The sequence below is a fragment of the Microtus oregoni genome, unplaced genomic scaffold (assembly GCF_018167655.1).
Source record: "Microtus oregoni isolate MIOR12 unplaced genomic scaffold, Mior012 000077F_ref0000221, whole genome shotgun sequence".
NCBI classification, from domain to species: Eukaryota; Metazoa; Chordata; class Mammalia; order Rodentia; family Cricetidae; genus Microtus; species Microtus oregoni.
In genome coordinates this window covers 3,723,225-3,749,945 of record NW_024544029.1, presented here as the reverse complement: position 1 = coordinate 3,749,945, position 26,721 = coordinate 3,723,225, and the positions used below count along the sequence as shown (strand labels likewise).

Here is a 26,721-nt window from a genome sequence, read left to right as displayed (position 1 = left end):
CCTCGGAGGAGCAGTGAAACCCTCACTAGCGTGTCTCAAAGGGTGGGAGCCACAGACGACCTGGAGTGTTTGTTCAAAGTACGGATTTTCCATTTCATGCCAGTCAGATGGTATCAGAATTGGAGGAGTTAAAACGTTCTTGCTAAAACGCCCCTGGGAGAGAAAAACTGTTGAGACACACACGCATTAAAATTCGGGTTTTTTAATGATGATTAAAATTCTCGCATCAAGAAATCAGTTCTGGGTGGAAATGAACTTAGCTGTGCTAGATTTATCTTCCCCAAGCAGTGGGAAAGGAGAAGAGAATGGACTAAGGGAAGAGTCCTTGAACGCTGGGGGCGAGGCCTGTGCCTTCTAAACCCTCATTAATGTCCTGAGCAATTATCGGGCGCCACGGAAATCGCCGTCTCAGGTCACAGTCTCTGTCCACTCGGAAGCAGGCATGAGTGAGACGAAGTGCCCGCCATCTGTGTGGCACTAGAAATGAGGCCCAGACAGATGTGGGGCCTCGGCTTTTACCTAGCCCGGCATAGGGGAGCCCGGGGGGAGGGGAGGGAGTGAGAGGCGTGACCCTTTAAAGTCCAGCCTGTCTTTGAAACTCTACCATAAATCTAAACCCTGGCACAATCTATGCATCTGCTCGTCCCTCTCTCCGTCTGGAATATGGTCCCTCCCCTCCAGCCTTAACTTCCCAACCCGCGCGATTGGGAGGGCAAATGTGGGAAGCCAGACAGCGGGATTCCCCCACAAGAAGATTGCTGGAGACCCTGAACCCAAACGGGAGGCCGGATGCCCCTGGTCAGGAAGCAGCCCCAGCCCGGATTTCCCTCTCGGGTGGGGCGGCCATGACTCACTCTCTCCCCCTTCCCTAGTTTCCTTGTTTGCATTTCTCCTCCTGGCCACGTGGCGGCGGGTGCAGCCTTTACTGCCCCTAACCCGGCGCCCGGGCTGAGACTGGGGCATTCACCCTAAGGCACTTCCTACCCGCTGGGGCTTCGGGTCCGGAGCCTGAACCCACTGACGTAGTCCCGGGTAGGGACTCCATCGACTGTGGGTCCGGCCCCTTCCCCTATGAGCACCCCTACCGTCAAGCCTGTGCCTCTTCCCCGCCCCCTCGGCCTGTCCAGGGGAGGGGAAGGGGCGGGCAGCGCAGGGGGTGTGACAGCTCCCGCCCGGATCAGTGCCAGCTGCAGCTTCGCTTGAGCGCCCTGTGCCAGCTGGCGCTTACATCTGGAACCGAGGAGAAGGCTCAGAGTTCTTAGTCTTTGGGGAGGGGTGGGGTTCCCCACTCCTCTCAGACCTCTACTCACCCAGATCGAGCCCCTTTGCCTAGCCCTGCATCTTGCTCCTCCAGACAACCTGTCCTGCTGGGAACTGGCCCTTCGCTGCCGCCCGGGTGTCGCTCGCACCCACACCCCTCCAGCATTCCAGGTTGGAGCTGCCCTGGAGCGCTGCGCTCCAGGGATCCTCCAGCCTCTTGCTAGAGCGTGCACCGCTGTGTGAGCTGGAGAAGAAACATGAAGGTGGGTAAGGTGGAGCCCGGGTCAGGGCCAAAGAAAGCTGCTGAAAAGGGCGGGAGAGGAAGCCGACACGTGGGGAGTTTGGGTGGGAGAAGGTGGTGGGGAGGAGAGTTTGAGGCTAAGCTGCTTCTGGGGATCTAGTGTGTGTACAGCCTCAAGCCGGGAGAGGTGGACATGCCTGCAGGACATGGGCAGTGAGGCGAGGCACAATTCCAGGGAGGACTGAGAAGGGCCCCATCTTTGTGAGCCAGCTGGAGACCCCTAGGTGCGCCAAGCCAGCAGGACCCGGGGCAGGTCTTCCTGTCCCTCCCCCGGCTCCTGGCAGGCTTGCTGCACCTCCGCCTGACCAGTCCAAGTGCAGAGCACGCTAAACGTGGTGTAGTGTGGAGATCCAGCTTCTCCAGCCGATGGCTGTCCACTTTTTTCCTTACATCACAGGTCAGCTGGCCAGGTGAGAACCACTGGCAGGTGGGCCCAGCTGTGGTGGAGAGTCCAGCTGTGGGGGCACCGCAGGTGGGAAGTCTCCCTGACGTGGTTCCAGAGGGCACGCTGCTCAATATGGTGCTGAAAAGAATGCACCGTCCCCGGTGCTGCTCTTACCAGCTGGTGTTCGAACACAGGCGGCCCAGCTGCATCCAGGGACTTCGCTGGGTGAGTACCCTCCATCTACCCAGTCTGGACCAGGGCTGGAAGAGTCTGGACTTCAGTGCTGGTGGGCCAGGCAGCTTGCTCTAGGGGTGCGGAGTAAAACATTTGGCAGGGCAGCTTGGAGTTGGTATGTGTGGCAGACCACATAATCAGAGCCTGTGTATGTGGTGTGCTGATCTGCCCCCCCCCTCCGTTAGGGCTTTATCCTTTATCCATCACCTTCTTGTACCAGGCATGGACTTATGTGTTGTGATTTCTTTCTGTGTGGCAGTGGGAGATGTAGGGCCAGGTCAAGTGGGGGTGAAATTAGCTTGGTTACTGTTCTGGACACATCACTGTGGCAACGGTCTCCTTTGGTGAACAATTGAACCGGGCTGATTCTGTTTTTGCTCCTGGGGTGAGGCATTTGTGTAGCTAAAGCTTGGCACCTGGCCACAAGGGACTGAAGAGGTTTCGGAGTGGAGAATGTCTGCTGAAGGAAGGGAGTGGGAAGGATGGGGGCTGGAGGGGGGACACGGTAGAGAAGCCAGTCCCCAGGATACTTTTCTCTCTTCCCAACCACCAGGCTTAACAGTCCTGTCTGTAAGCGGTGTATACGTGTGTGTGTGTGTGTGTGTGTGTGTGTGTGTGTAGGGGCAGAAGGTACTGAGTGGAGGGTGGCATGTGTGTGTGTGTAGGGGCAAAAGTACTGAGTGGAGGGTGGCGTGTGTGTGTGTGTGTGTGTGTGTGTGTGTGTGTAGGGGCAGAGGGTACTGAGTGGAGGGTGGTGTATGTGTGTGTGTGTGTTTGTGTTTGTTGGGGCAAGGGGTAGAGTAGAGGGTGGAGAGAAAGCAGGAGTGGGCAACAAACTTGGAAAGGGTAATTTCTCACCAACAAGTCCCTTTGAGTAAAATCATCACCACTGCCCCCTTTCCCTACCTTATCCAAACACCACTGTCATTTCTAATAAAGGGGGCTGGGTTGAGATAGCCCCAGGTGTGTCTAGAGGAGAAGACCCCCTGCACTGGAGTCCAGTCCCGACTTGCCCTTCTCTCCCTGGATTTTTCTAAAAGGGTGGGAGGAGCACTGGTTCTACCCCACGTCCCTGCTCAGGCTCGGTCACGGCAGGGCGGTAGTTCCTGCTGGGATCTAGCCTCTGGAACCTCCCTCCGGCCTTCCCCTTCAGGCTATAATTACTCTTGCATTTCCTGTCCCCTTCCCAGCTTGGAGAAGCTAGGTAGGAGGTAGGAAAAGGTCAGTTACCAGGACAATGAGGTCACTGGGGACTCTCTTGGGATCCAAAGTCAGGGAGAGGGTGAAGGAAGTCGACGGTCAGTCTCCTAGCTCCCCTAAGACCTCAGAAAGGAAGGACCAGCTTGCACAGGAGGCTGGAAACGTAAAAATAAGGGTTGCTGGACTGTAAACGGTGTCAAAGGTTCAGAAGCAGGCCCAACTCTGCCATTCACGGGAGAAGTGGGAGAGGGCTGGTGACTAAAGTGTTTAGGACTAGAGAATGTTGTCCCCCAGCTCTCTACCATGCTTGCCCTTGAGGGGTGCAGTGAGGTAGGTCCAGTCTACCGCGTGTGTGTGGGAGCTCCTTGGCTGTCTTCGCGGCGGCACCTCTTGACGCTCTTAAGGCTGCTTTGACTCATGAAGTGTTCCTGTGGGGGAACAAGTCCCAGCAGGGTGTGTGCACGTAGGGAGAAAAGAAGGTGAGCCCAGAGCCCAAGAGACAGGGCTGGGTTGTTCACGCTACACCCACCTCTTCAAAAAGCCCGGGGGAAAGTGGGTTAGCCTGAAGAAGAGTTCATTGGAGACCAGACCACGGTTAACGCAGAGAGGACTTACCAACTATGGCTAAGTCAGTACAGCCAGGGGGTAAAGGGCACTTTTGAAAAATACGAGGGGGAGATGAGGTCTTGTACTATATGTGGGAACAGGAGAAAGATCGGGGTGACCATGGGTGGGCCCCACAGACTCAAGCAAAACTGGAATGTTTCTTCCATTCATATGACAGTTTGGGGGTAAGTGTCTCTGTTCCCAAAACAAATCCATCCAAATATAGTGTAAGATCACAATACGTATGCCCCATGCCCTTTAACAGTTCATTATTGTTGCATTCAATATGCTCACAACAGCCTAGTGGGGTCAGTGCTAATGGTTTCGTCCTACGGATGTGAAAAGGGAGGCACAGAGAGGTCAAGCAGCAGGAGAAGGGCTGCACAGCTGCCCAGTGGCTGAACTGGGCTTTGTACCCAAGAGCCACCTACAGAGTAGCTCTGACCCGCTCTCTGTCCCTGCCCTGTGCACAGCCTGGCCTAGGACTTTAGACATGTCCAAAGGAACTGGTCTGGTGGATTTCCACGCTGTCTGGTTCCCTGACTGTCCTTCCAGCCAAGCTCTGATTCTTAGTGATGGAGATGGAGGGCGGGGCTGGCCATCAGACTAGTGCCAGCACCCCTCTGCCACCTCAAATCCCTCCTGCTCTCAGCTGAGAAGCATTATTAGGCAAGGGCTGAGGGTCTGATGACCCACGCCAGTCATTATTTTCCAATTGAGAACCTCAAAATGATACTCAAGGGTCATGAGATCAAGACCAGGGCCAGCTATAGCCCGTATGTCAAGGCAGTAGGATGTTGGCAGAGGCTGCTTGTTTGCTTCCCAGCCACCCAGACCCGAAATAATTATGCAGAAACTATATTAATTACAACACTGCTTGACCAATAGCTTATGCATACTTTTAGCTAACTCTTACATCTTAAATGAAGCCATTTCTATTACTTTGTGTAGCACCACAAGGTTGTGGCTTACCAGGTAAAGTTCTGTCTGGTATCTGCCTCTTTCGGTGGCTATGTGACATCTCTCTGACTCCGCCTTCTTTCTCTCAGTATTCAGTTTAGTTCCCTCTCCCCTTGCTCTAGTCTTCCCTGCCACAGGCCCAAAGTAGCTTCTTTATTAACCAATGGTGATAAAACATATTCACAGCATGCAGCGGGGAATCCCACGTTAGTAGGAAAGTACACAGAAGAAGTAGAGTGCTGGCTTACTGCATTAACTCTTGCTGAGCAGTGGCTGCAAGGCAGGGACCATTCCACGGCCTTGAGATTATTAGCCTTTTTTAATAATACAATAATAACTCCCTGGGATAGGTTTCTCCTTCACGGACAAGAAGTTGGTCCACAGAGAACTTAAGTCAGCATAAGGTCACATGCACCCTGGCTGCCATGCAGAAAGCAGCATTTGAGCTCAGGCATCTGGCTCCAGTGGCCACACAGGTGCCCACTACTGCTCATTCATAGTTCTCTCCCAAGTCCCCAAGGTCCGCATTCACAAGAGCATTGAAGGGGCACAGAAGGGCTATGTTAACAAGAGTGTCCCTTGCTCCTGACGGCAGAATGCCTCTGCCGTTTCTGTGGCTGTGACCTGCCCGGAGGAAGTCCAGGGGTTGAACTCACGAGAGATTACGGTGGGGCTATCTATGCGGGGGCTGTGGACTCAGACAGGCTCTGGTGTGAATGCTATTTGCCACCTGTTAGCGTGGGTTATGCAATCTTTTTCTGGCTGTGAAATAGAATGCAAACACCTGCTTCACATGGAGACGACACCTGAATCACCCCTTTCTGAGCAACTGTGGGACCGTAGGCTCTGCGGGCTCTGGTGCTTTTTTAGTAAGATCACATGCCTTAGGGTTGCACTCTCAGGCTACTGCCCTCAGACTCCCATGCCCGTCCCTTGGGGTAGGGCAGGAAGTGACCAGCTTGGTCATGTGGCCTCTAGGTCAGGATAATTCCAGGAAGGGTTGGCTAAGGGATGGAGCTTAGTGGGTAGAGTGCGGGCTTAGCATGCTCGAGCCTATAAAGTGGCAATTCTTGATATCCTAGCACTGAGGAAGTGAGGCGAGGAGATCAGAAGTTCAAGGTTATCTGCAGCTACTTAGTGACTTTAGCCTGGGCTGCAAGCGACCTTGCCTCAAAACAGCAGCAACAGCAACAACAACCAGAGACTGAAGAGATACAACCACCACCGGAGACTGAAGAGATGGCTCTGTGGATAAGAGCATCTGCTGATCATGCAGAGACCCTGAGTTTGATCCCGAGTAACCCTGTCAAGTGTCTCACAATGACCTGTAACTCCAGTTAGTTCCAGGGACTCTAATACCCTCTTCTACCTTCTATAAGCACGTGCATACACATACACAACACACACATGCACACACACACACAAACACACACAAATAAATCTACCAACAGTAACAGAGCTCACGCTAGAGCCTGGACTGTAGGTACCAAAGGGAGCTGGGGCAGGAACTAGGGTGACTTGGGCATTTTGACATGAATAACAAGAAGTCATTAGCACTCGGGCACTGTTTGTTCCAACACAGGGCCTGGCTGGATAGCATTCCTGCCCTTCCTCCCTTCCTGGCTCCTCCTCCGCATTTCCTGTCCTTAAATCTCTAGGGCTGTGTGTCTGGCACTGGTCTGGGCCCCCATGACCCGGGCAGGGCTACCCTTGGGACACCTAGTGACTTCCGCTCCATGCTGGGCTAGGCACCCATGCCAGACCTCCAGGCCTTTGCCTGGGTATAGTAACAATATGTCTGTGCCTGAGACCTGCTAGTCTCCAGGAGAGGACTTGGATTCTAGCTCCCTAGCCAGTGCTTTTCCAGGTCCTTGGGTTCTGGCAGGTAAGATGGCTGGAATGGGACTGGTAAGGAAACCATTTGGGCGGGAGCTCCAGCCTACCCGTGACTGGCTAGCAGTCCTGTGCGCGCATGGCTGCCTTATGTGGGGTACTCGAATTCACCTCAAGACTTGTTGACCCATAATTCCCTACTCTGCCTACCACACCTAGGATGCAGTGCTATCAGGGAGGTAGACGTGCTTTGTGGGCTGAAAGGGGTGCCTTTGAGGTCTCACAGACAGCAGGGCACAGAGCTGTTCATAAACTCTCCGTTTTCAGGTGGTTGGAAAAGAGGGTTGTGAGGGGTCTTTGTGGTGATATGCCAGGGTACAGGAGTCCCTGGTGGCAACAAAGCTACCAAGACCCTTGTTAACCTGTGTTTCTATGGTAAGTCAGTCTTATGGGTTGCCAAGGCTTTACCCTCCCTTAGAGGGCTGTGGCCTACAGTATCTCCTAGAAAGAAACAAGCCTTCCAGCCACAGCCCCACCTGCGCCTCACTGCATAATGGGAGCTACCATAAAAGCACAGCCATAGGCACAGCAATGGTTAAACAAGGAATCTGTGCCGACCGACGGGGCCTGCCGAAAGCTCGTGGGTTTCTGCGACTTGCTCTTTAGAGATTTCGTATATAGAGCTGTTGTTCAGGATCGCACCATCAGTGCAGAGTCTGGCTCCAGGGTTTATGTGTTCATTAAGTGAGCCACAGCCCTCCAGAGTGCCCTGTGTTCGGGCACGGAGCTGAGCTGGGGGTCAAGCCTATAGTCCCAGCTGGGAGCTGGTGTTCCCAGGCCTCCCAAGATGTTCGTGCCCTGGCCTTTCATGAATCTTGTATCATGTGTTCCAACTTCCTTCAGCGTCACTCCCACAACCACACACAGGGCCTGTTTGCATGGTAGCCTGAGCATGGGTGGACCCTGGGTGAGCAGCGGAGGTGGTTTTAGGGGCTATCACCCGCAGCACACCAGTGTGGGATAAAACCGTCGTCTGAGAGGGGCAGCAGCATGGGGAACAGGCACACTGGGCAAGCAGCACCTGCGTATTTATGGCTAAAGGCTCTTGGATGCATTGAGGCCGAGACTCAGGCAAGGGAAGAAGGGAGAAAGGCAGGAACGGGTCCCACTTCCCTCTCTCTGATCTGCAAATTCTCCCTGCTGCCCTCAGACACCGCTCACCAACAGTGAGGAGTCCCTGGACTTCAGTGTGAGCCTGGAGCAGGTACTGAGCAGAGGAAAGCAGAACTGGGAGGGGGCAGCAGGCTGCGGGGTTCAGGCCTAAGTTTGCCACCACCCCCACTTCATCCCAGGCCACCACCGAGCGCGTGCTCAAGGCAGGGAAGCTCCTCCACCGTCATCTCCTGGCCACCTACCCTACCCTCATCCGAGACAGAAAATACCATCTCCGACTATACCGGTGAGCAGCAAGTGTGGCTCCTGCCTGCCCTTGATGGTTACCCTGGCAGTTTCCATCCCTGCTCTCCTCCAGGCATCGGGGCTCAGCCCCGCTTTGTAGGGGAAGAACTGGGCTTGGGCCCGGATGGTGACTTTGGATAGAGATCCTGCTCACTCCCACTTTGATTGTCTGGCCTTCTTCCATTTCCCACAGGCAATGCTGCTCCGGCCGGGAGCTGGTGGATGTGATCTTGTCTCTGGGGCTTGGCGTCCATTCACGGAGCCAAGCTGTGGGTGTCTGCCAGGTGTTGCTGGATGAGGGTGCCCTTTACCATGGTGAGCTGAGCTCAGATTGGGCACTAGGACTGGGTGGGGGTAGGGAGGGCTGACCTGAGGACTGGACTCTGTTGGGAGCTCTGGTCTGGAGGGGCTATAAGGCATGGTGAGGGTTTTCGTATGAAGTCCAATACCTGGCCTCATTTTCTCTTCTCTGCCTTTCCTGGGTCTTGGCTTCCCAGTGAAACATGACTGGACCTTCCAGGACCGAGATGCCCAATTCTATAGGTTCCCTGGACCAGAGCCAGAACCCGCGGGAACTCATGACATGGAAGAGGAGCTTGTTGAGGCAATGGCTCTGCTCTCGCAGCGAGGGCCTGATGCCTTACTCACCGTGGCCCTCCGGAAGCCGTGAGTAAAAAGCCCTGCCCTCTGTCCCCACCCCACTTTCATGTGGCCTTCAGTTATACCCCAAAGGCGCTCACTTTCACCTGGGAGAGAGAACCTGGGCAGGAGTAGAAGCCTGAACTCAGCTCTCATTGGACTTGCCATGTGACTTCAGCCCCCACATCCTAGGCTGTTTCTCCTTCTATTCCTGTGGGTGTTGGGCCAGAGGGTCTAAAGACCCCCTCCCTACTGACAGAGGGTGTGGAGTTTTGACTGAGTCAGGGTTCAACCTCTAGCCCAACCAGCTACTCACCGGGTGACCTTGGGCCTCTTCAGCCAACTTCCTCTTCTGTCAAGTGAGGATAGCAGTGCCCACATCATAGTTTGAGCATGGAATGAAATAGTGCGTGAAAGGTGCTAGCACAGTGCCCGGGACCTGGGCCTCACCCACAAAGCCTGTTATTGATAACAGTGGATTGACTGATAGTTGCGGAGTTGCCATCTGGCTCCAGGTCCCGGGCCCCAGCAGGCAGGTGGGGTAGCTCTTCTCTGGCTGTGGCCCCAGTTCTCAGGACTTCCTCTGCTCCTCCAGCCCAGGTCAGCGGACAGATGAAGAGCTGGACCTCATCTTCGAAGAGCTACTGCACATCAAGGCAGTGGCCCACCTCTCCAACTCCGTCAGTACACACACGGGCTTGCCCTTAGCTAGACCTCTTCCTCTGGGAGCCCCCGGGCTCCTACGCCTACTGCTGGATGGGGCGTGTGTGTGTGTGTGTGTGTGTGTGTGTGTGTGTGTAACAGTTTCCACCTTTTCAAGCCTATGGCTTGAAGATTTCTTCTCTCTCTCTCTCTCTCTCTCTCTCTCCTCTCTCTCTCTAATTTTATTTGTTTGGTTGGTTGGTTTTGGTTTTTTCGAGACAGGGTTTCTCTGTAGCTTTGGAGCCTGCCCTGGAACTCGCTCTGTAGACCAGGCTGGCCTCAAACTCACAGAGATCCGCCTGCCTCTGCCTCCTAAGTGCTGGGATTAAAGGTGTGCACCACCACTGCCTGGCTTCTTTTTTTTCATTTTTTTAAATTTCCCCTACCTTTTGTTTTTGTTTTGTTTGTTTGTTTTTTGAGTCAGAGTTTCTCTGTGTAACAGCTCTGGCTGTCCTGGAACTCGTTTTGTAGATCAGCCTGGCTTCCAACTCAGAGTGCGTGGGTAACAGGCATGCACCACACACTTTGGCTTCTTTTTTTCTCCCTCCTTTTTATTACAATTTTAAAATTATTTTATTATTTTATGTGTATGGATATTTTGCTCACATGTATGTCTGTATAAACCATGCATGCCTGGTGCCTATGGAGTCTAGAAAAGAGCACTGGATCCCCTGGAACTGGCTGGTTACAGATGGCTGTGAGCTGCCATCTGGATGCTGGGAATCAAACACAGATCCTCTGGAAGAGCATCCAGTGCCCTTAGCCATTGAGCCATCTCTCCAGTCTCTCTACCAAATTTCTTTTCTTTTCTTTTTTAATATTTATTTATTATGTATACAATATTCTTTCTGTCTGCGTGTATGTCTGCAGGCCAGAAGAGGGCACCAGACCTCATTACAGATGGTTGTGAGCCACCATGTGGTTGCTGGGAATTGAACTCAGAACCTTTGGAAGAGCAGGCAATGCTCTTAACCACTGAGCCATCTCTCCAGCCCCCTACCAAATTTCTTACTGTTAGCCTTCAGTCTGAATCTTTCCCCACTTCTTTGGCCATTTTTTTCTCTTTACGTTGTCTCTGGAACATCCCAAAGATAAGCAGCCTTGTCTTTGGACTTGCCCTCTCTCTCAGCCTGACTCTCTTCTCTCTGGGTTGACACTGTTGATCTTCCTTCTCCCACCCCTAGGTGAAGCGGGAATTAGCTGCTGTTCTGCTCTTTGAACCACACAGCAAGGCAGGGACTGTGTGTAAGTCGGGTTGGCCACAGGGTCAGGGGCCATGGGGCAGTGGTGGGTGACAGAAGAGGACTGATGTGATCTGTGCTTCTGTCAGTGTTTAGCCAGGGGGACAAGGGCACCTCGTGGTACATCATCTGGAAGGGATCTGTCAATGTGGTGACCCACGGCAAGGTAAGTTCTCCCTCTAGCCCAGCACAGTCCCCTGGAGTGTCAATGCTCTTTGCTTCATGTCCTCACGGACACTCCTTTTGATAGTCCCAAGGCTGCTGATCCCACAGATGTGTCTGAGTCTATCCCAACAGGGGCTGGTGCTAGGGTGGGCTGTGACTGAGTCCTGGCTTCAGGGGCTGGTGACCACATTGCACGAGGGAGATGACTTTGGACAGCTGGCTCTGGTGAACGACGCACCTCGGGCAGCCACCATTATCCTTCGGGAAAATAACTGTCACTTTCTGCGTGTGGACAAGCAGGACTTCAACCGCATCATCAAGGTGCCATGGGGGTGGGGGGTGAGGACATGGTGTGGTGCGGCCCAGGGTCACTGATGTCCGTGAGAGCTTGTAAGCAGACTTGGGATCCGGCTGGGAGTGGACACCCTCAGTTTGGTGTGAGAGACCAGGGACTGGTGGGTGGCAGAGGCTGGGATTTGGGTCTGTGGAGGGGTTGAGGTTGGGAAGTCTGATAAAGAGGAGTCTTGAGAAGAACTGAGGGGCCTCAGGAGCCTGCAGGCTCGGGGTTTGGAAGGGAGGTGATACAGGAGATCGGAAAAGGAGCCTAGGGCATTGGACACCTGTGTGGCTCCTTCTCCAGGATGTGGAAGCGAAAACCATGAGGCTGGAAGAGCATGGCAAAGTGGTGCTGGTTCTGGAGAGGAGCTCTCAGGGCACCGGCCCTTCCCGCCCCCCAACCCCAGGCAGGAATCGGTAACAAGCCCACCGCATCTCTCCCTACACCGCTCCCCACTGTTCCCCACTTACACACCTCCCCCACCTTCAGCCTTTTGCCTCTTTCTTATGCTGTGTTCTGGGGGTAGGAGGCACTGAAGGACTGGGGGGATGTTTCAATGCCCCCTCTCCAAGATGGAATAGGGCTGGCCAATCGGGAGGCAGGATGGGATCAGTGTATGATGTCTATGCGGACGGAGTGATGGCGGAAGGGCACGTGCCATAGTCAGACTACTTTTCCTCTAGGTATACAGTAATGTCTGGCACCCCAGAGAAGATCCTAGAACTCCTGTTGGAAGCTATGCGACCAGATTCCAGTGCTCATGACCCAACAGGTAGAGTCATAAGACACTACTTTTCTCTGAGTCATCAGGAGGTCACTGTGGCCTGACCTCATCAGGGGCTGGATGGGTCCATGTAGGCAGTTGGCAGGAAGTGCTCCTGGTCTGGGTGGAGAACACTGTAATAGGGGCTGGGCATTGATTCCCTTGCTTGTGCCGTACTTGGGGATGTGTGCTCCCACTGCTCGTATAGCTGTGCTATGACTTGGCTTCTGAAGTTCCTTCCCATCCCTAACCCTGCCCAACAGAGACCTTCCTCAGTGACTTCCTGCTGACCCACAGTGTCTTCATGCCCAGCACCCAGCTCTTCACTGCCCTCTTGCATCAATACCCTTCCAGCCCCAGGGCGATGTGGGTAGGGGATGGAATGGTGTGTGGCAGTGAGGGAAGGAATCCCCATCCAAGTGACTGTTGTAACCCCTCCCCGATGCCCTGAACATACCTGTCCCAGTCTGGCCCTGCCCTTCCTCTGCTCAGGGGTGGTGGGTGGCCTTAGTGGCACAGTGTGGTTCCCTTGACTGGTGCCCACCTTCCATGTGGAGCCGGCAGAGCCTGCTGGAGGCAGCGAACAGGAACGAAGCACCTATGTCTGCAACAAAAGGCAGCAGATTCTGCGGCTAGTCAGCCGGTGGGTGGCCCTGTATGGCCCCATGCTCCACTCAGACCCCGTGGCCACCAGCTTCCTCCAGGTACCTGGGGAGTGCAGCTAGGCTGGCTGGGATGCCCGTGATACGCAGTCACCCCAGGAGCTAACGTTCAGCCTTTCACAGAAACTCTCAGACCTGGTGAGCAGGGATGCCCGACTTAGCAACTTGCTGAGGGAGCAGTGGCCAGAGAGGAGGCGGCATCACAGGTGACCCTCTGACTGACGTTCGTCTGCCCTCTTTGTGCAGCACAGGCTGAGCAGCTGGCACTGGTCCATCCAGGCCTTCAGTCTAGGCCACCTGGCTTATGTCAGGTGTTCTTGTCAGCCCCATTCCATTCCCACACACACTACAGTCGTTCATAGGCTCATCTATACGTTGAATGCACCACATGTTCATATCTTCCATTTGACCAGTTGTATGGACAATGGCACCGATTTTCACCCATCCTGCCCATCAACTCCTTTGCATTTATTTACCTTGCTTCCCCAGACATGTATGGGGGCAACTGGGGTTCAAGGGCAAGAGCTCATTCAGATTCCTGGAGCCTGTGTCTCCCTCCTGCCTCCCCCTCTCTCCTGGAAATCACAAAAGCCAGTCCAGGTCTTAAGTGCATCTTGCCCCCTGCCCTGTGTACCCTCCCCTCTGCATCCCTATGAGCTTCTGGGGAGGGTGAGATGGGACCCAGAGCACTGTGGCCACTGACCCTGAGAGGCGCCCTGCCTGAGGGGTTCTTAGGGGCCCTCTCACCTCCTCTCTCACTCCTCTCTGCAGGTTGGAAAATGGCTGTGGGAATGCATCTCCTCAGATCAAGGTGCCTGCCCTGCCTCTTGTTTTTCCCTCTGCCTGGTCCTCTGCCCCTCCTGCCTCCATGTCCAGAGGGTCCTTGACCTGTGATGGGTGCATCAGGGGAGGTCCTGTTCGAGAGCTACAAGCTTGAGGGGACACTTTCATCCCTTCCCTAAGGGGCTTTTATTCCTTTGGGAGATGGTTCATGCCTGCATTTGTAGCTGGGAGATGAGATGGGTGACTGCGTTCACTCCTGGGACACAAGGGTTTCTGGTGGATGGTATTACAGGAACTTAGATAGTATGATGGCCCGTTCTGGGGGTCCAGGTGGCCAGCCCACTCCCAGATGTGAAGTTGTGGCTGGTGCTAAGATCTGGTTGAAGACTAGTGGGAGAAAGGACTGGGGAGAAGGTGGGATGCATTGGAGAAGAACAAAGTCAGTACCTTGGCTTCAGCCAGCCCCATTAGTCGGAGGCTCTCCCTGGCTCCTGTCTGCTCTCGTCAAAGCTGGCCCCACCTCAGGACCTTAGCGTTTAGCCTTTACATGAACCTTTCTTTGGTTGCTCCTTTGCTTTCTTGCTCTTTGTTCTTTGTTCTGAACAGAGTCAGAACATGAGTTCCCTAGAAGTCTTTCCATTCCCCATCTGGAGCATCCCTGTGTGTCCTCTCTGGTTCCTTCCAAGTATTCTTACCTGCAGACTTGACTGTTACCTCAAACTCCTTATACCCAGGGGTCCCCTCATCCAACCCTTTACTAGTCTCCTGGCTGCCCATCTGAGACCAGGTTCCTCCCACACTGCAGAACTCCTGGTGTGTGGTATGTTCCTGTCTGTCACATCCTGTCAGGATCTCTACTTGTTTTACATACGGCATGTGACTGACACCCGGGAATCAATGTCAGTCAGCCAGCATGTCAGACTCTACGCTGGATGCTGATTGGTGTGGCCGTGGGTTCACAGTCACTTGTGGGCCAGAGCTGTGAATGTGTGAAGTCAATGGAGCCTGAGAAGGCAAGAGGAGAAAGCCGACTTATTGACTTACCATGAGGGCTTAGAGAAGTGTCTCGGGGGCTAAGCTGAGGACAGATAGGGCCCCAGGGCAGCACTGGAGGTAGTGAGGAGGCCAGGATGGTGGGCAGCGGCCAGATTGTCTCCTCCCACGGTCCCAGCTGTGAACCGTTGAGAGGTTGGAGGAGACAGTGATGACTTCTATCCCTGGCTCAGTGTACCTCTCTCTGCTCAGGGCGGTTAGAGGAAGTGAGTGGCTGGACCTGAGGGCTGGGGGGAGTTTAGTGAACTATTGTAGTAGTTAAGAGATCATCCAGGGAGCTGGAGAGATGGCTCAGTGATTAAGAGCTCTGACTGCTCTTCCAGAGGTCCAGAGTTCAATTCCCAGCAACCACAACAGCTCAGCTATCTGTAGTGAGATCTGATGCCCTCTTTTGGTGTGCAGGCATGCATGCAGATGGAGCACTCACATACATTAAATAAATACTGGGTGGGGGAGAGGGCACTGGGGACTCATTTAAATGAAGAACCCAGAAGGAAGTGACAAGGTCTGGGGAGCAGGGAGCAGCCTGAACCCAAAATTGCAGAAAGTAGTGAAGGCAGGATGTGGGAACCCTGGGTGCAAGAAGTTTGGGGCAATGAGTCAGGAAAGGGAATATAACTTTAAGGCCAGAGCCCTGGTGAACCCACAGGTGGTAGCATTTGAACATTGTCTGTGGCACTCGCTGTGGGGACTCAAGGAAGCTGTCTAGGAAGGGACGGGGAGCAGGGGACCAGCTCCATTTAGAGGCAGAGAGGAAGTACCGGATTTGGAGAGAGTATCAAGGCCAGATGAACTCACCATAGGCCGGCCCATCAGAAAGGGTATCTGGTCTTGGCAGCCCACTCTGTCAGGGCAGCTCCTAGAGGACACGGGCATAGAGGGAGCATAGCAAGTTTCTAGCCCCGTAACAGTTGCTGTGTGACCTTTGACATATTACTTAACTTCTCTGAGTCTCATTTATCACATCCATAAAATGAGGATTAAAAATACTTTTCTCCAAGGGCTACTGTTACTATTTCAGTGCCCAGAACAATGCCCCACTTTGTAGCAGATGCTAAGCGGGGAAAGGAGAGAAGAAACTGGGTCCAGGCATTTTTATCCCAGAACAGCTCTGGCCCTGTTTGTGGAGGTGGCTGAACCGTCCCCCTCCCCTGTCCCGCCCCACGGATGACTGGCCTGCATTTGACCTCTGTGTTTCCTCCTGGCTGGCTCCCTGCCCTCCCTCAGCTTGGATTCAGATGACTGACCTGCAGAGCCCCTGGGCCTTAGGACGCTTTGGGGTCGCTGCAGGTGGTGACAAAGGCCCTCCCTGTCTCTCTCTGCACATTTCTGAATGCTGGAGCCTTGTCCTTTTTTCTGTCTCAGGCCAGGAATGCACCTGTTTGGCTCCCTGGCCAGGAGGAACCCCTCCCAAGCAGCATTGGTGGCGCCATTCGAGTTGGGGACAAAGGTGGGTGACTGAGCAAGCCAGGCGTGGACTGATGTCAGCATTGCTGTCTCTGCCTCCCTTGCCCAGCGTGAGGGGTGGCGAGAAGTGTGGTCTTCCCCAGGGCCTTTGCTATAGCTGCCAGGCAGGTGGGGACCTCTGCTACTTCCCTAGGCCTGGGGCTCCCCGCTGGGCCCTCCCACCGGCCTGGTGGACTTCTCCTTAAATTCTCTTTTCTGGACTATGGGAGTCCTGCTACTGATCTATGGCCTTGCTTCTCATGGGGTCGGGAGACCAGGCACCTGCTGACCCATCTCAGCCCTTCCTCTTCTCCAGTCCCCTACGACATCTGCAGACCCGACCACTCGGTGCTGACTCTGCAGCTGCCTGTGACGGCCTCCGTGAGAGAGGTGATGGCGGCTCTGGCTCATGAGGACCACTGGACCAAGGGGCAGGTTCTGGTCAAGGTCAATTCCGCAGGCGGTAAGTTGTGTCTCTGGATCAACTCTCCACCCTGGGAGGGCACCCTCAGATCCACACTGACGCCCTTGAATTCAGATCGTTATATTCATGCCCTGCACTTGTGGTAAGATTCCCACATCTCCTCTGGCTGTGACTCCCTGCACAGGGAGTGTGAACTCTCTGTTTGAGCTCACCACCTGTAAAGCACAGACAATGAGATGCTGTGCCCCTCAGAGCACCTGTGAGGCTTGAATGAGGAATGTGTTTAGAATGGTGTCTGATATGTGTCACTCTCAGACACTCATTTATTCCTAATCACCGTCTCTCAAGGGGAAATTTTATCCCCTTTTTTTAAACCATGGAAACCAGAGTTCAGAGAATCCGGCATATTCCCCGAGCTAGTAGCATTAGCGAGCATGTGGCTAGTCTTTGGTTTATATAGTCCCCATTCATTAAGCCATTCAGCAGATTTCCTGGTTTGCTTTCTGTTTTTTTTTTTTCAATGAAGAGCATGATCAAAATAAATGTGGGGAGGCAAACACACGCTTCATTTTACAGCCCATTGTGAAGGGAGATGAAGAGACTCAAGGCAGGAACTAAAGCAGAAGCCACGGAGGAGTGCTGCTCACTGGCTTGCTCCCCCTGGCTTGCTCAGCCTTTTTTACACCGCCCAGAACCACCTGCCCAGGGTAGCACTGCCCACAGCAGGCTGGGTCCTCCCAGATCAATCATTAATCAAGAAAATGCCCCCACAGACTTGCTGCTGGCCACTCTGACACAGGCCTTTTCCCAAATGAGGTTCCCTCTTCCAAGATGAACCTAGCTTGTGTCAATTGACAAACCAACTAGCAGAGCAAACACTTTAAAAATTAGTTTCTTTTTTATAATTTTTATTTTATGAGTATGGGTGTTTTGCCTAAATGTATGGTCTGTGCACCACCATACATATGTTTGAGTCCCATAAAAGTAAGAAGAGGGGGTTGGATCTCCTGAAGAAGGAGGTCCAGACAGTTGTGAGACACCAAGTGGGTGCTGGGAATCGAACCCAGGTCCTTTGGAAGAGTAACCCAGTGTGTTTAACCACTGAGCCTCCTCTTCAGCCCCCACAACAAACATTCCTGAGGCCCAGCGATGTAGCCACAATGTGTTAGGTGCTCGGATTACTACAGAAACTACAACCGATCAGCCGGATGGTGACAACGGACTGGACTCCCAGAGCTATGTGAGAATTCTAATTTAACCCCTAACCAACTGGGGGACCCTGGCCTCTCTGTGGCTCCATTTCTTGCCTGTCCAGTGGGCATTATCCCTGCAATGTTATGAGCCACAGCGATAGCTGTTGGACTACAGATAACCCACAAGGCATGTCACCCAGAACCTAGCGCATCTCTCCCTAGACGGTCATCCAGGTTATCAGGACCTGCTTTTGGAGAATTTGGTATGTTAAAAAGCCACTGTTATCCTTGAAAAGTGTAGCCTGGGCCTGATGGCCAGAGCCCAACAGTCAGGAACTGGGGTCCTCAGGGAACTATGGCAAGGTGAGGATAAAAGCCCTTTCCCAGAGTCAGCAACACTGTAGCACACCTGTGTGCTCCACTCTAGGAAGCACTGCCCCCTCGTGGTTACCTGGTGAATTACCGCTGGCCAAAGTCTAGTTTATTGAGACCCTACTGTGTGGCCGTCATTTTCAGATCACTGATGAACACCTATCCTGTAACCAATGCTCTGTTACAAATCTCCCTAAGTGTACATTTGCTTATAAGTTACATATAAAAATCACATCATCGACATGTGATTATAAAACTACACACAAACTAGAAATACAGAACAGGTGAGAAAATGGATTAATTAAATCAAGGAGCTGCTTCTTCTCTGGACACATGTGTAGTCTTGTATGCCAGACTTTGGGAGCCACTGGCCAAGGGCCTGGACACTCGAAGACTCAACACCTTGTCCAGCACAGTCAATGAAAGCAACAAGAGGTGTCTAGGGCGTTTCCTAACTGTCAGAGGGCCTTTTTATACACATCATTTTCTTGCAGTAGCCATGCTTCTAAAAGTGACCCGGGGGGCTGGAGAGATGGCTCAGTGGCTAAGAGCACTAACTGCTCTACAGAGGACCCAGGTTCGATTCCCAGCACCCACACTAACAACTGTCTCTAACTCCAAGATCTGACACCCTTACACAGACATACATGCAGGCAAAAACATCAATGCAAATAAAATAAAAATATTTAAAAAAAAAAGTGACCTAGGACGTAGCTGGAGTGAGTCCTACCATCTTTGATTAAGGAAAGAAGAAGCTGAGGGTCAGGAAAGTTGAAGTCTCCCCTAAGACTGACCAGTCTCTGGTGCTGCAGGCAGTGTCAAGGGGTAGGCCTGTGCGCCTACCTGTAAGTCTGGAGTCTCAGCCACTGCCAGAAGAAAACTCTCAGATAGGCAGGGGCCTCCAGCTGGCCCCTGGCTTTCCTCCCAACCGCCTCCCCTCAACACTGCCTCTTGCCTTGGCAGATGTCGTTGGCCTGCAGCCAGATGCCCGCGGTGTGGCCACATCCCTGGGGCTCAACGAGCGGCTCTTTGTTGTGGACCCACAGGAAGTTCATGAGCTGGTAGGGATGGGCAGGTTGCCAGAGCCTGGGGAGCTGTGGGAGGCCGGGTGGGTTCTGGGGGGAGGGCCACAGAGGAGAGAGGGGGTGTTCGGCTCTGCCTGCTCCTGTGTCATCGCGGGGAAGAGAGAAGGAAGGCCTCACCATCTGTGGAGAGTCGGAGGAGAAGAGGGGCTACCCTAACTCCAGCATGAGGGAGTCGTCAGTACAGTGACCCCTTAGGAGAGCCCATTTTTCAGACCCAACAAGCCCCTCCACTTCAAGTGCCCTGTCTGTCCACTGCCCCTCTGACCACAGGTAGAGCCTTTGTCCCAGGTCCTCCCCGTATCTGAGCACTCTTTCCCCGGCAGACCCCACACCCGGAGCAGCTGGGGCCCACTCTGGGTTCTTCTGAGATGCTGGACCTAGTGAGCGCCAAGGACCTGGCAGGCCAGCTGACAGAGCTTGACTGGAGCCTCTTCAACAGGATACACCAGGTGCAGGGGGTGGAGACCAGGAGGGGGCGTGGCCAGGACGCCAGGCCTAGCACGCTGACCAGGCCTCTGCCCCATCCAGGTGGAGCTGATCCATTACGTGCTGGGGCCCCAGCACCTGCGGGATGTCACCACCGCAAACCTGGAGCGCTTCATGCGGCGCTTCAATGAGCTGCAGTATTGGGTGGCCACCGAGCTCTGTCTCTGCTCGGTTCCTGGGCCCCGGGCTCAGCTGCTCCGGAAGTTCATCAAGCTGGCGGCCCAGTGAGTGCCTGTTGGGACAGTGTGCTGTGTGGACAGATGATGGGGTAGAGAGGGATAATGGGATGTGTGGAAACAGTGGCCCTGTGTTGCCAGCCCTGTGGCCGCCCTTTCTTAACCCCCTTCCCTGCCCACTGTGTTGCCCAATCTGCCTTCTCTTTGTTCCCGGGTCCCCAAGAGCCTTTGCTTCCTAAGCCACCCACCCTGCCAAGGCAGCGCTGGGGACATGGCTGCTTCCTCTGAGGGTGCCTGGGTCTTGTGCTCACAGCCTCAAGGAGCAGAAGAATCTCAACTCTTTCTTTGCGGTCATGTTTGGCCTCAGCAACTCTGCCATTAGCCGCCTGGCCCACACCTGGGAGGTAGGTGCCCAGGAGGATCCGATGCCAAGGCTAGGCCTCTGCCCTCCTGGGGGATGTCTAGGGTGGCTCTCTCTTCCCAGTCATGGCCCCTCATCTGTCTTACCTTTACAGCGTCTCCCCCATAAAGTACGGAAGCTGTACTCTGCCCTGGAGAGGCTTCTGGTAAGTGCTGGGGCCATCTCTGAACACTGACTCTTGGCCTTCCACAGCTTTTAGTGCCCACCGAGGGCCTGGATCCCTCTGGCCTGTGGTTGTGGAAGCTGGCGGAGGGTGTGTGGCATAGTGATGGGGGGCCTTGTGGTATACTGTACCCCTTGGTATTCACGTAAGGGATATTTGCCCTGGATATGAGACCACGGCAGGCCCAGGGATGTCCTGGGTCTAAGATTCAGGTGTGGGATGGGGGAGAGGGTCAGAGGATGCCAGACTAGCTCCTCAGTCCGAGGGTTCAGGCTGATGGCCAAGCATGACGGCAAAGACAGGACTGTGGTCTTCTGTTCATTGAGGCTGTGAGCAGGAGACCCACTGTATGTCAGGTAGGAGGGTCGCTGTCCCCTTCAGGACCCTAGAAGGGCTTGTGGGCCGATCCTTTAAGGCGAAAGTGAGGAATGACCTCAGCTGAGCTTCCTAGAACCTTTGAAGGTTTTCTAGAGTCTAGAGAGAAGAGCGCCAAGGTGTTTTTAGTCTTATGAGTCCTCTACAAAACTGGTCACCTCACGGAATGCAAGGGGTTCCAAAGAGTACAGCCACCAGAGAGACAGAGAGGCTGGGAGAGGTTTCCCAGAAACCTCCAGGCCTCCGACTAATCACCGTGAAGATTCCCTGGGAGCATTGGGAACTTAGGAAGCCAGTCCTTGTCCCCCTTTGTCCTACCACAGACCCTGCCTCAGCGAGACCCTGTAGGAAGGGGAAGCTGGCTTGGAGCCTCTGCTATGTGGCCTGGGACCTAGGAGAGGATGGGTCTGTGGTAGGCCCTCGTGTGCAGGACTCCCTCAGGGAAGCTTTTTCTCCTCACAGGACCCATCGTGGAACCACCGAGTGTATCGGTTGGCACTCACCAAGCTCTCCCCTCCTGTCATCCCCTTCATGCCCCTGCTACTCAAAGGTAGGACCTGTGCTCTCTTCTCTGCTTCCATCCCGGAAACATTCTGACAGCTGAGGGGCTGGTATACAGGGAGCACCAAGCTAGTTAGGAGGTAGGACAGGAGCATAGCAGGGCTGTACCGAGAGCTGTGGTTGAAATCCCAAGAGATGTCAGTGCATTGGGATGACGTGGAGATTGCTGGAGGCCAAGGATGTGGGTGGGACAGGCCCTGTGATCCCTGTGATCCCTGTGGTTGGCCCCTCACCTTTCCTGGGGGAACCTCCAGCATTTGGGAGGCAGAGGCAGGCAGATCTCCATGAGTTCAAGACCAGCCTGATCTACCAAGAGAGTTCCAGGACAGCCAAGATTGTTACACAGAGAAATCCTGTCTCAAAAAAATAAATCCCTTTGCAGACATGACCTTCATCCATGAGGGAAACCACACGCTCGTAGAGAACCTCATCAACTTTGAGAAGATGGTGAGTGCGAAGAAAATGGGCTTCCACTTCCGGTACAGGTTGGCAGTATGACAGCTGCCCAAGAAGGGTCGGGTTAGGGGTCAGCTGATAGAGTCTGAACCCTGGTGTGCTTGCAAGTGATCCGAGTACATAAGAGGCTGAGGCAGGAGGATTCTGTTTAAGAATAGCCTGGGCTATTGAGAGACCTTGTTTCAAGAAAAATTAAAGGAGCCAGAGAGATAGCTCAGCGGTTAAGAGCACTGGCTGCTCTTCCAAAGGTCCTGAGTTCAATTCTCAGCAACCACATGGTGGCTCACAAACATCTAGAATGTGATTTGGTGCCTTCTTTTGGTGTGTAGGCATGCATGCAGACAGAACACTGTATACATAATAAATCTTTGCCAGGCGGTGGTGGTGCACACCTTTAATCCCAGCATTTGGAAGGCAGAGGCAGGCAGATCTCCATGAGTTCAAGACCAGCTTGGTCTACCAAGAGAGTTCCAGGACAGCCAAGATTGTTACACAGAGAAACTCCTGTCTCAAAAAAATAAATTAGAACAGAATATTTATTTTTTAACTTTTTAAAATTGATTTTATTGAGCTATACATATTTCTCTGCTCCCCTTCCCTTCTACCCTCTCCCATGGTCCCCATGCTGCTAATGTACTCAGGAGATCTTGTCTTTTTCTACATTCCCATGTAGTTTAGATCCATGTATGTCTTTCTTAGGGTCCTCATTATTGTCTAGGTTCTCTGGGATTGTGAATTGTAGGCTGTTTTTCTTAGATGAGAGAATATTCATTATTAAATCACTCCTCCCTTATTCTACTGCACATGGGAGGGAGGGCTTGCCTTCCTATTGGAACTACTGGGATGACAGCCCTAAACATCACTCTTCAGTGAGAGTCCCTTCTAACCCTTATCTCTTAGCCTTCCCTAATCACCAGCTACTTCCCTGTCTTCCAGCTGCTGCCTTGTTGCTTTTGAGCATCTGGTATGCTGGGTTGAAGCAGCCTTCACCCTGTCTTTTATAGACCCCTTGTCCCTAGGAACGTGGTTTAAAGGGGACTTGACTCCCAGCTTCCCATATGCAGGCCACGCTCTGGGCTCACAGGCAGATCTCATGTCTTTGTGTCACCCACAGCGAATGATGGCCAGAGCCATGCGGATGCTCCACCACTGCCGGAGCCACAGCACGGGTAAGAAGTGGTCCCTCGGTGCCCAGGGAGGCTCAGGCTCAGCATGGCTCTCTCCCTGACTCGCCCCTTCCACCCTACCTAGTGCCTCTGTCACCACTCAGAAGCCGAGTTTCCCACATCCACGAGGACAGCCAGGCATCAAGGATTTCCACATGTAAGTGATGGGGCAGGGGTACAGGCAGTAGTTGGCATAGCCAGGGATGGAGCCGGGTGCTTTTGTACAGTCCATTGGCACTGTATGGGACAGGTGCTACCTCCGGCCTGTGTATTTATCTGATATGCGTTGTATGTGGTTAAAGAATAGTTATAGCATACGGTTCGTATCACGATGCCCATCCCGTGTTCACAGATGCTTCTGCTGATAATAAATTGAGTCCAGGTAGAACACAGATGACAGCTTGGTTCTCCACTGTCTACTCCCTCTCCCCCCACAGCTGCCACTCTGGTGAATTTGGAATTACTCTCTCTGTCTTGTATTTTGTATTTTGTTTGTTGATCGATCGATAGATATTTGAGACAGTCTTATCCTGTAGCCCAGGCTAGGATTCCAAGTTTGTGCCATAACCTGTGCTTTTGTTTTTTTAAATAGCTTTATCTCACACCCACATGCTTCATAATATTACAGTAAACTTTGTTCAGGTTTTATTCTATTTATGTATGTGTGAACATATGCACATGTATATGTGTACAGACGTATGCAGTAGTCAGAGCCTTGGGGGTTGTTCCTCAGGTACCCACCCTCTCCTTTTTGTGAGACAAGCTCTCTCACTGACCTGGGATTTACCAAGTAGTCTCGGCTGGCTAACTGGCCGCAGAGATCTGCTTCCTTCTACCTCACCAGCATGGGGATCAAAGACTCTTGCCGGTTCTGAGGTTTGGACTCAGGTCTTCATGCTTGCAAGACAAACAGTTCATACCTTGAGCTAGCCATCCAACCTTTGGTTGGTTTGTTTTTGTTTTCTTGACCTTTTTGAGCCAAAGCCTTTGCTGGCCTAGAACTTGCTATGTAGCCCAGGTTGGCTTCAAACTCATAAAGATCCGCTTGCCTCTACCTCCTAGTTCTGGAGTAAAGGCACACACCACTATTCGTGGCCATTTTTTTTCTTATCTTTTTGAAACAGGGCCTGGAACTGTCCATCCTCCTGCCTCAGCTTCTGAGGCTCGGGATTATAAACATGTACCATCACATTCAACCTGTTTTAGTTCCCTTTGAACTAGAGAACGGGTACCATGTCCTTGGAATCCAATGGTGGTGGTGGGGACTAGTGTTAAGAGGATGCAGGGTTGGGAATGGAAGCCCCAGAGCTGAGGCTGCTCCCTGGAGAGGGCAGCAGTGGGTTTGGCAAGGTGGCGATGGTGCCCCCCTGATGGCTCTCCTTTCCCCCAGGCTCTGAGCAGTCCCTGAGCACCCGGAGTCCAGCCAGCACCTGGGCTTACGTCCAGCAACTGAAGGTCATTGACAACCAGCGGGAACTGTCCCGCCTCTCCCGGGAGCTGGAGCCATGAGGAGGGACTGGACGGAGCAGGCACTTCTCTCAGAGAAAGCCAGAGCCTGTGGGGCCCCGAGAGGTCCAGAGGCCAGCCACAGCTGGGCAGGGCTCTCCGTGGAGCGGACTGAAGGCCCTGGAGTGGGCAGTCTAGAGGCAGCTGGCCCCTGTGAGGACTGTCAGCTAAGGAGATCTTTGATGTGGAACTGAGCTGGCCATAAGGCCAAGGAAAAGGGGACATGAAGGCCCTGGAGTGGGCAGGGGGGCTGGGAGGTGCAAGGACTCCAAGGTACAATAGAGAGCTCTCCCACCAGGCTTTTTATGCCATCTGTACATACAGCTGTGCCGCCCCGTGGTCGCCAGGCCCCGCGCTTGTGTTTCACGGGGGTCAGAGAGCTCACATCTGCAGCGCGCGTGTGCTCTGGGTGGGGGAGTTTGGCTTTTCTCTCCACTGAGAAAAACGGCTGGGTGTAGGCAGGGCTGTGGCCTAGAGTGGTGGTCCCTGTGGAGCAGCCTTGTTCCCATAAATTAACAAAGATAATGTGTGTTCTGTGGCCTGGGCATATGACAGGGAAAGCCGGTGGAGGAGGAATTTGTTCCCTGGGTACAGAAAGCAGCCCCACCACCTCAGGCTGGGCTCCAGGAAAGCCAACTGTTACCCAAATGGGCTACGGTGCTGTCCTGGGCACTCTGGGGATCATCAGCTCTCTGCCAAAAAAGACTATAAAAGTCCAGATGCAGCTAGCATCCTCTACCTCCTTCTTCCCGGCTCTGCTCCCTCATCTGCCCTTGATCCTGTTGGGTGCTGTGTGTGCTGAGCACAGGGGTGAGGGAAGAGACATAGGCAGAAGACGTGAAAACATAACCGCACCTGTCTAGGCAAAGTTTCATGCCTGGAAACTCCATTCTACGATGCTGCCCTCTCTGCTCTCTTTGTTGGGAGCCTGGAAGCGCTAGGCCAACCTGAAAGAAACCCCACAGCCTCCACCATGACCCTGAGTAAACTCCAGGGCAGCCAGGACTCTCAGGCATCTGGAGGAGGTGTGCTTACAGAAGAAGGGCCGGAGGCAGCTAGGGCAGCCCGGTGCTCCTCCTGTGGTGTAGCAGCCAGCTCAGACTTGACATACTCCGCCTCCCCCTGGTCTCCACACTCTGCCAGACTCTTCACAGCCGGAGGCCACAGAGGCTATGTCAGCTGATCCCAGGAGAGGTCCAAGCTGTTGGCAGGGAGACAGACAGCGCAGGGACATCACCCCCAGGTCTAATGAGCCTGAGCACACCAGTGCATTCTTTGCCTTCATTTGCCCAGCTGTAAGGTGGGCATGATAGAGTCACCAGTGACAAGGCAGAAGGTCTCGCCTCCTCCAGAGTGACTGTCACAGTTCTGTGTCTGTGACCTGGGGGACAAGCCGCATCTCCGGGAGTGGAATCCAAGACAGCTCTCGGGTTAGAACCAACTGCTGGGATGACCAAACCAGTTCTGTTGCCCATGGGCAGGAAGGGAGAATCTGAGGGCAGCATCCTGAGCTGAGCAATCGTGATCGGAGCCCAAGCCTCCGTGAGTCAGGAGTCCCTGAAGCTTTCTTGTCTCCTAAGCCCATTGTCAGTGTCTTCGGTGGAGACCGTGCCAGTCAGTCTCAGCCCTTTGCCATCTCCACAGACTGCAGGGTGAAACCAACCCAGCCTCCTTCACCTGCTTTTATTTCTTCTCCCTGGTCATACTTACCTTCTGGGCTCCAACATCCTGGGCTCCATATGGGCCTTCCAACTGAGACAAGCTGCAGCTTCCAGCCAATCTACCTCAGTCTGGACCTCTTTGACCCTGCTGGGAAAGATTCTGACAGGAGAATAATGCCCTGGACACACAGGGGACACAGACTTGGGAGTGGATGTATGAGCCAGGTCACCGCCTAGGGCACAGGGGACTGAGGAAGAGTCCAGGCTCCTGGTGGCCGTCTCCTGATGTTCAGGCAGAGGGTGGGAAGCTGCTCCTGCTCCCTGGCTTCCCAGACTGTGTGTATCCGTGGGTGGTGGAGGCACCTGAGGCCAAAATAGGAGGGGAAGATCACAGGCTGCTTAAGAGAGACTGAACAGGGAGGGGGCCTTCAAAAAAACTTGTTACCTAAAGAGGTAGAACAGAGGTGTGTGTGTCTCTGTGTCTGTGTTTCTTGTGAGGGAAAACAGCATGAGTGGTCATTGCGCATGCCTGTGGCCTTCCCTGTCTCCCATATGGTTCCCTGTAAGGGCTACAGCCATGGGCCAGGCCAGGCTTGTACTTCACCAGGGGAGGTTATGCTTCTCTAGCTGTGCACAGTGCCTGGTGAG

The 26,721-nt window shown here is 53.6% G+C and overlaps 1 protein-coding gene across 4 annotated transcripts; it reads left to right on the top strand.

Moving 5' to 3' along the window:
* Positions 1-983: 983 nt before the first annotated feature.
* Rapgef3 (Rap guanine nucleotide exchange factor 3) lies at positions 984-26,721 on the top strand. 4 transcript variants are annotated; one of them, XM_041642581.1, is made up of 28 exons: positions 984-1,523; positions 1,959-2,171; positions 7,990-8,043; positions 8,132-8,238; positions 8,431-8,552; positions 8,735-8,903; positions 9,472-9,556; positions 10,763-10,823; positions 10,909-10,985; positions 11,159-11,305; positions 11,625-11,737; positions 12,005-12,093; positions 12,348-12,454; positions 12,642-12,788; positions 12,870-12,952; positions 13,518-13,557; positions 15,948-16,032; positions 16,345-16,491; positions 18,981-19,078; positions 19,426-19,551; positions 19,631-19,812; positions 20,078-20,168; positions 20,280-20,330; positions 21,186-21,273; positions 21,667-21,731; positions 22,855-22,909; positions 22,992-23,063; positions 24,297-26,721. In XM_041642581.1, the coding sequence occupies exons 1-28, from the start codon at positions 1,518-1,520 to the stop codon at positions 24,413-24,415; spliced, it is 2,799 nt and encodes a 932-aa protein (XP_041498515.1). In that variant the 5' UTR covers positions 984-1,517; the 3' UTR covers positions 24,416-26,721. The 4 variants fall into 4 exon arrangements, with proteins under 4 accessions (XP_041498515.1, XP_041498514.1, XP_041498516.1 ...); XM_041642580.1 differs by having other exon boundaries at positions 12,348-12,469; XM_041642582.1 differs by having other exon boundaries at positions 985-1,523; positions 12,348-12,426; positions 12,629-12,788; positions 24,297-26,720.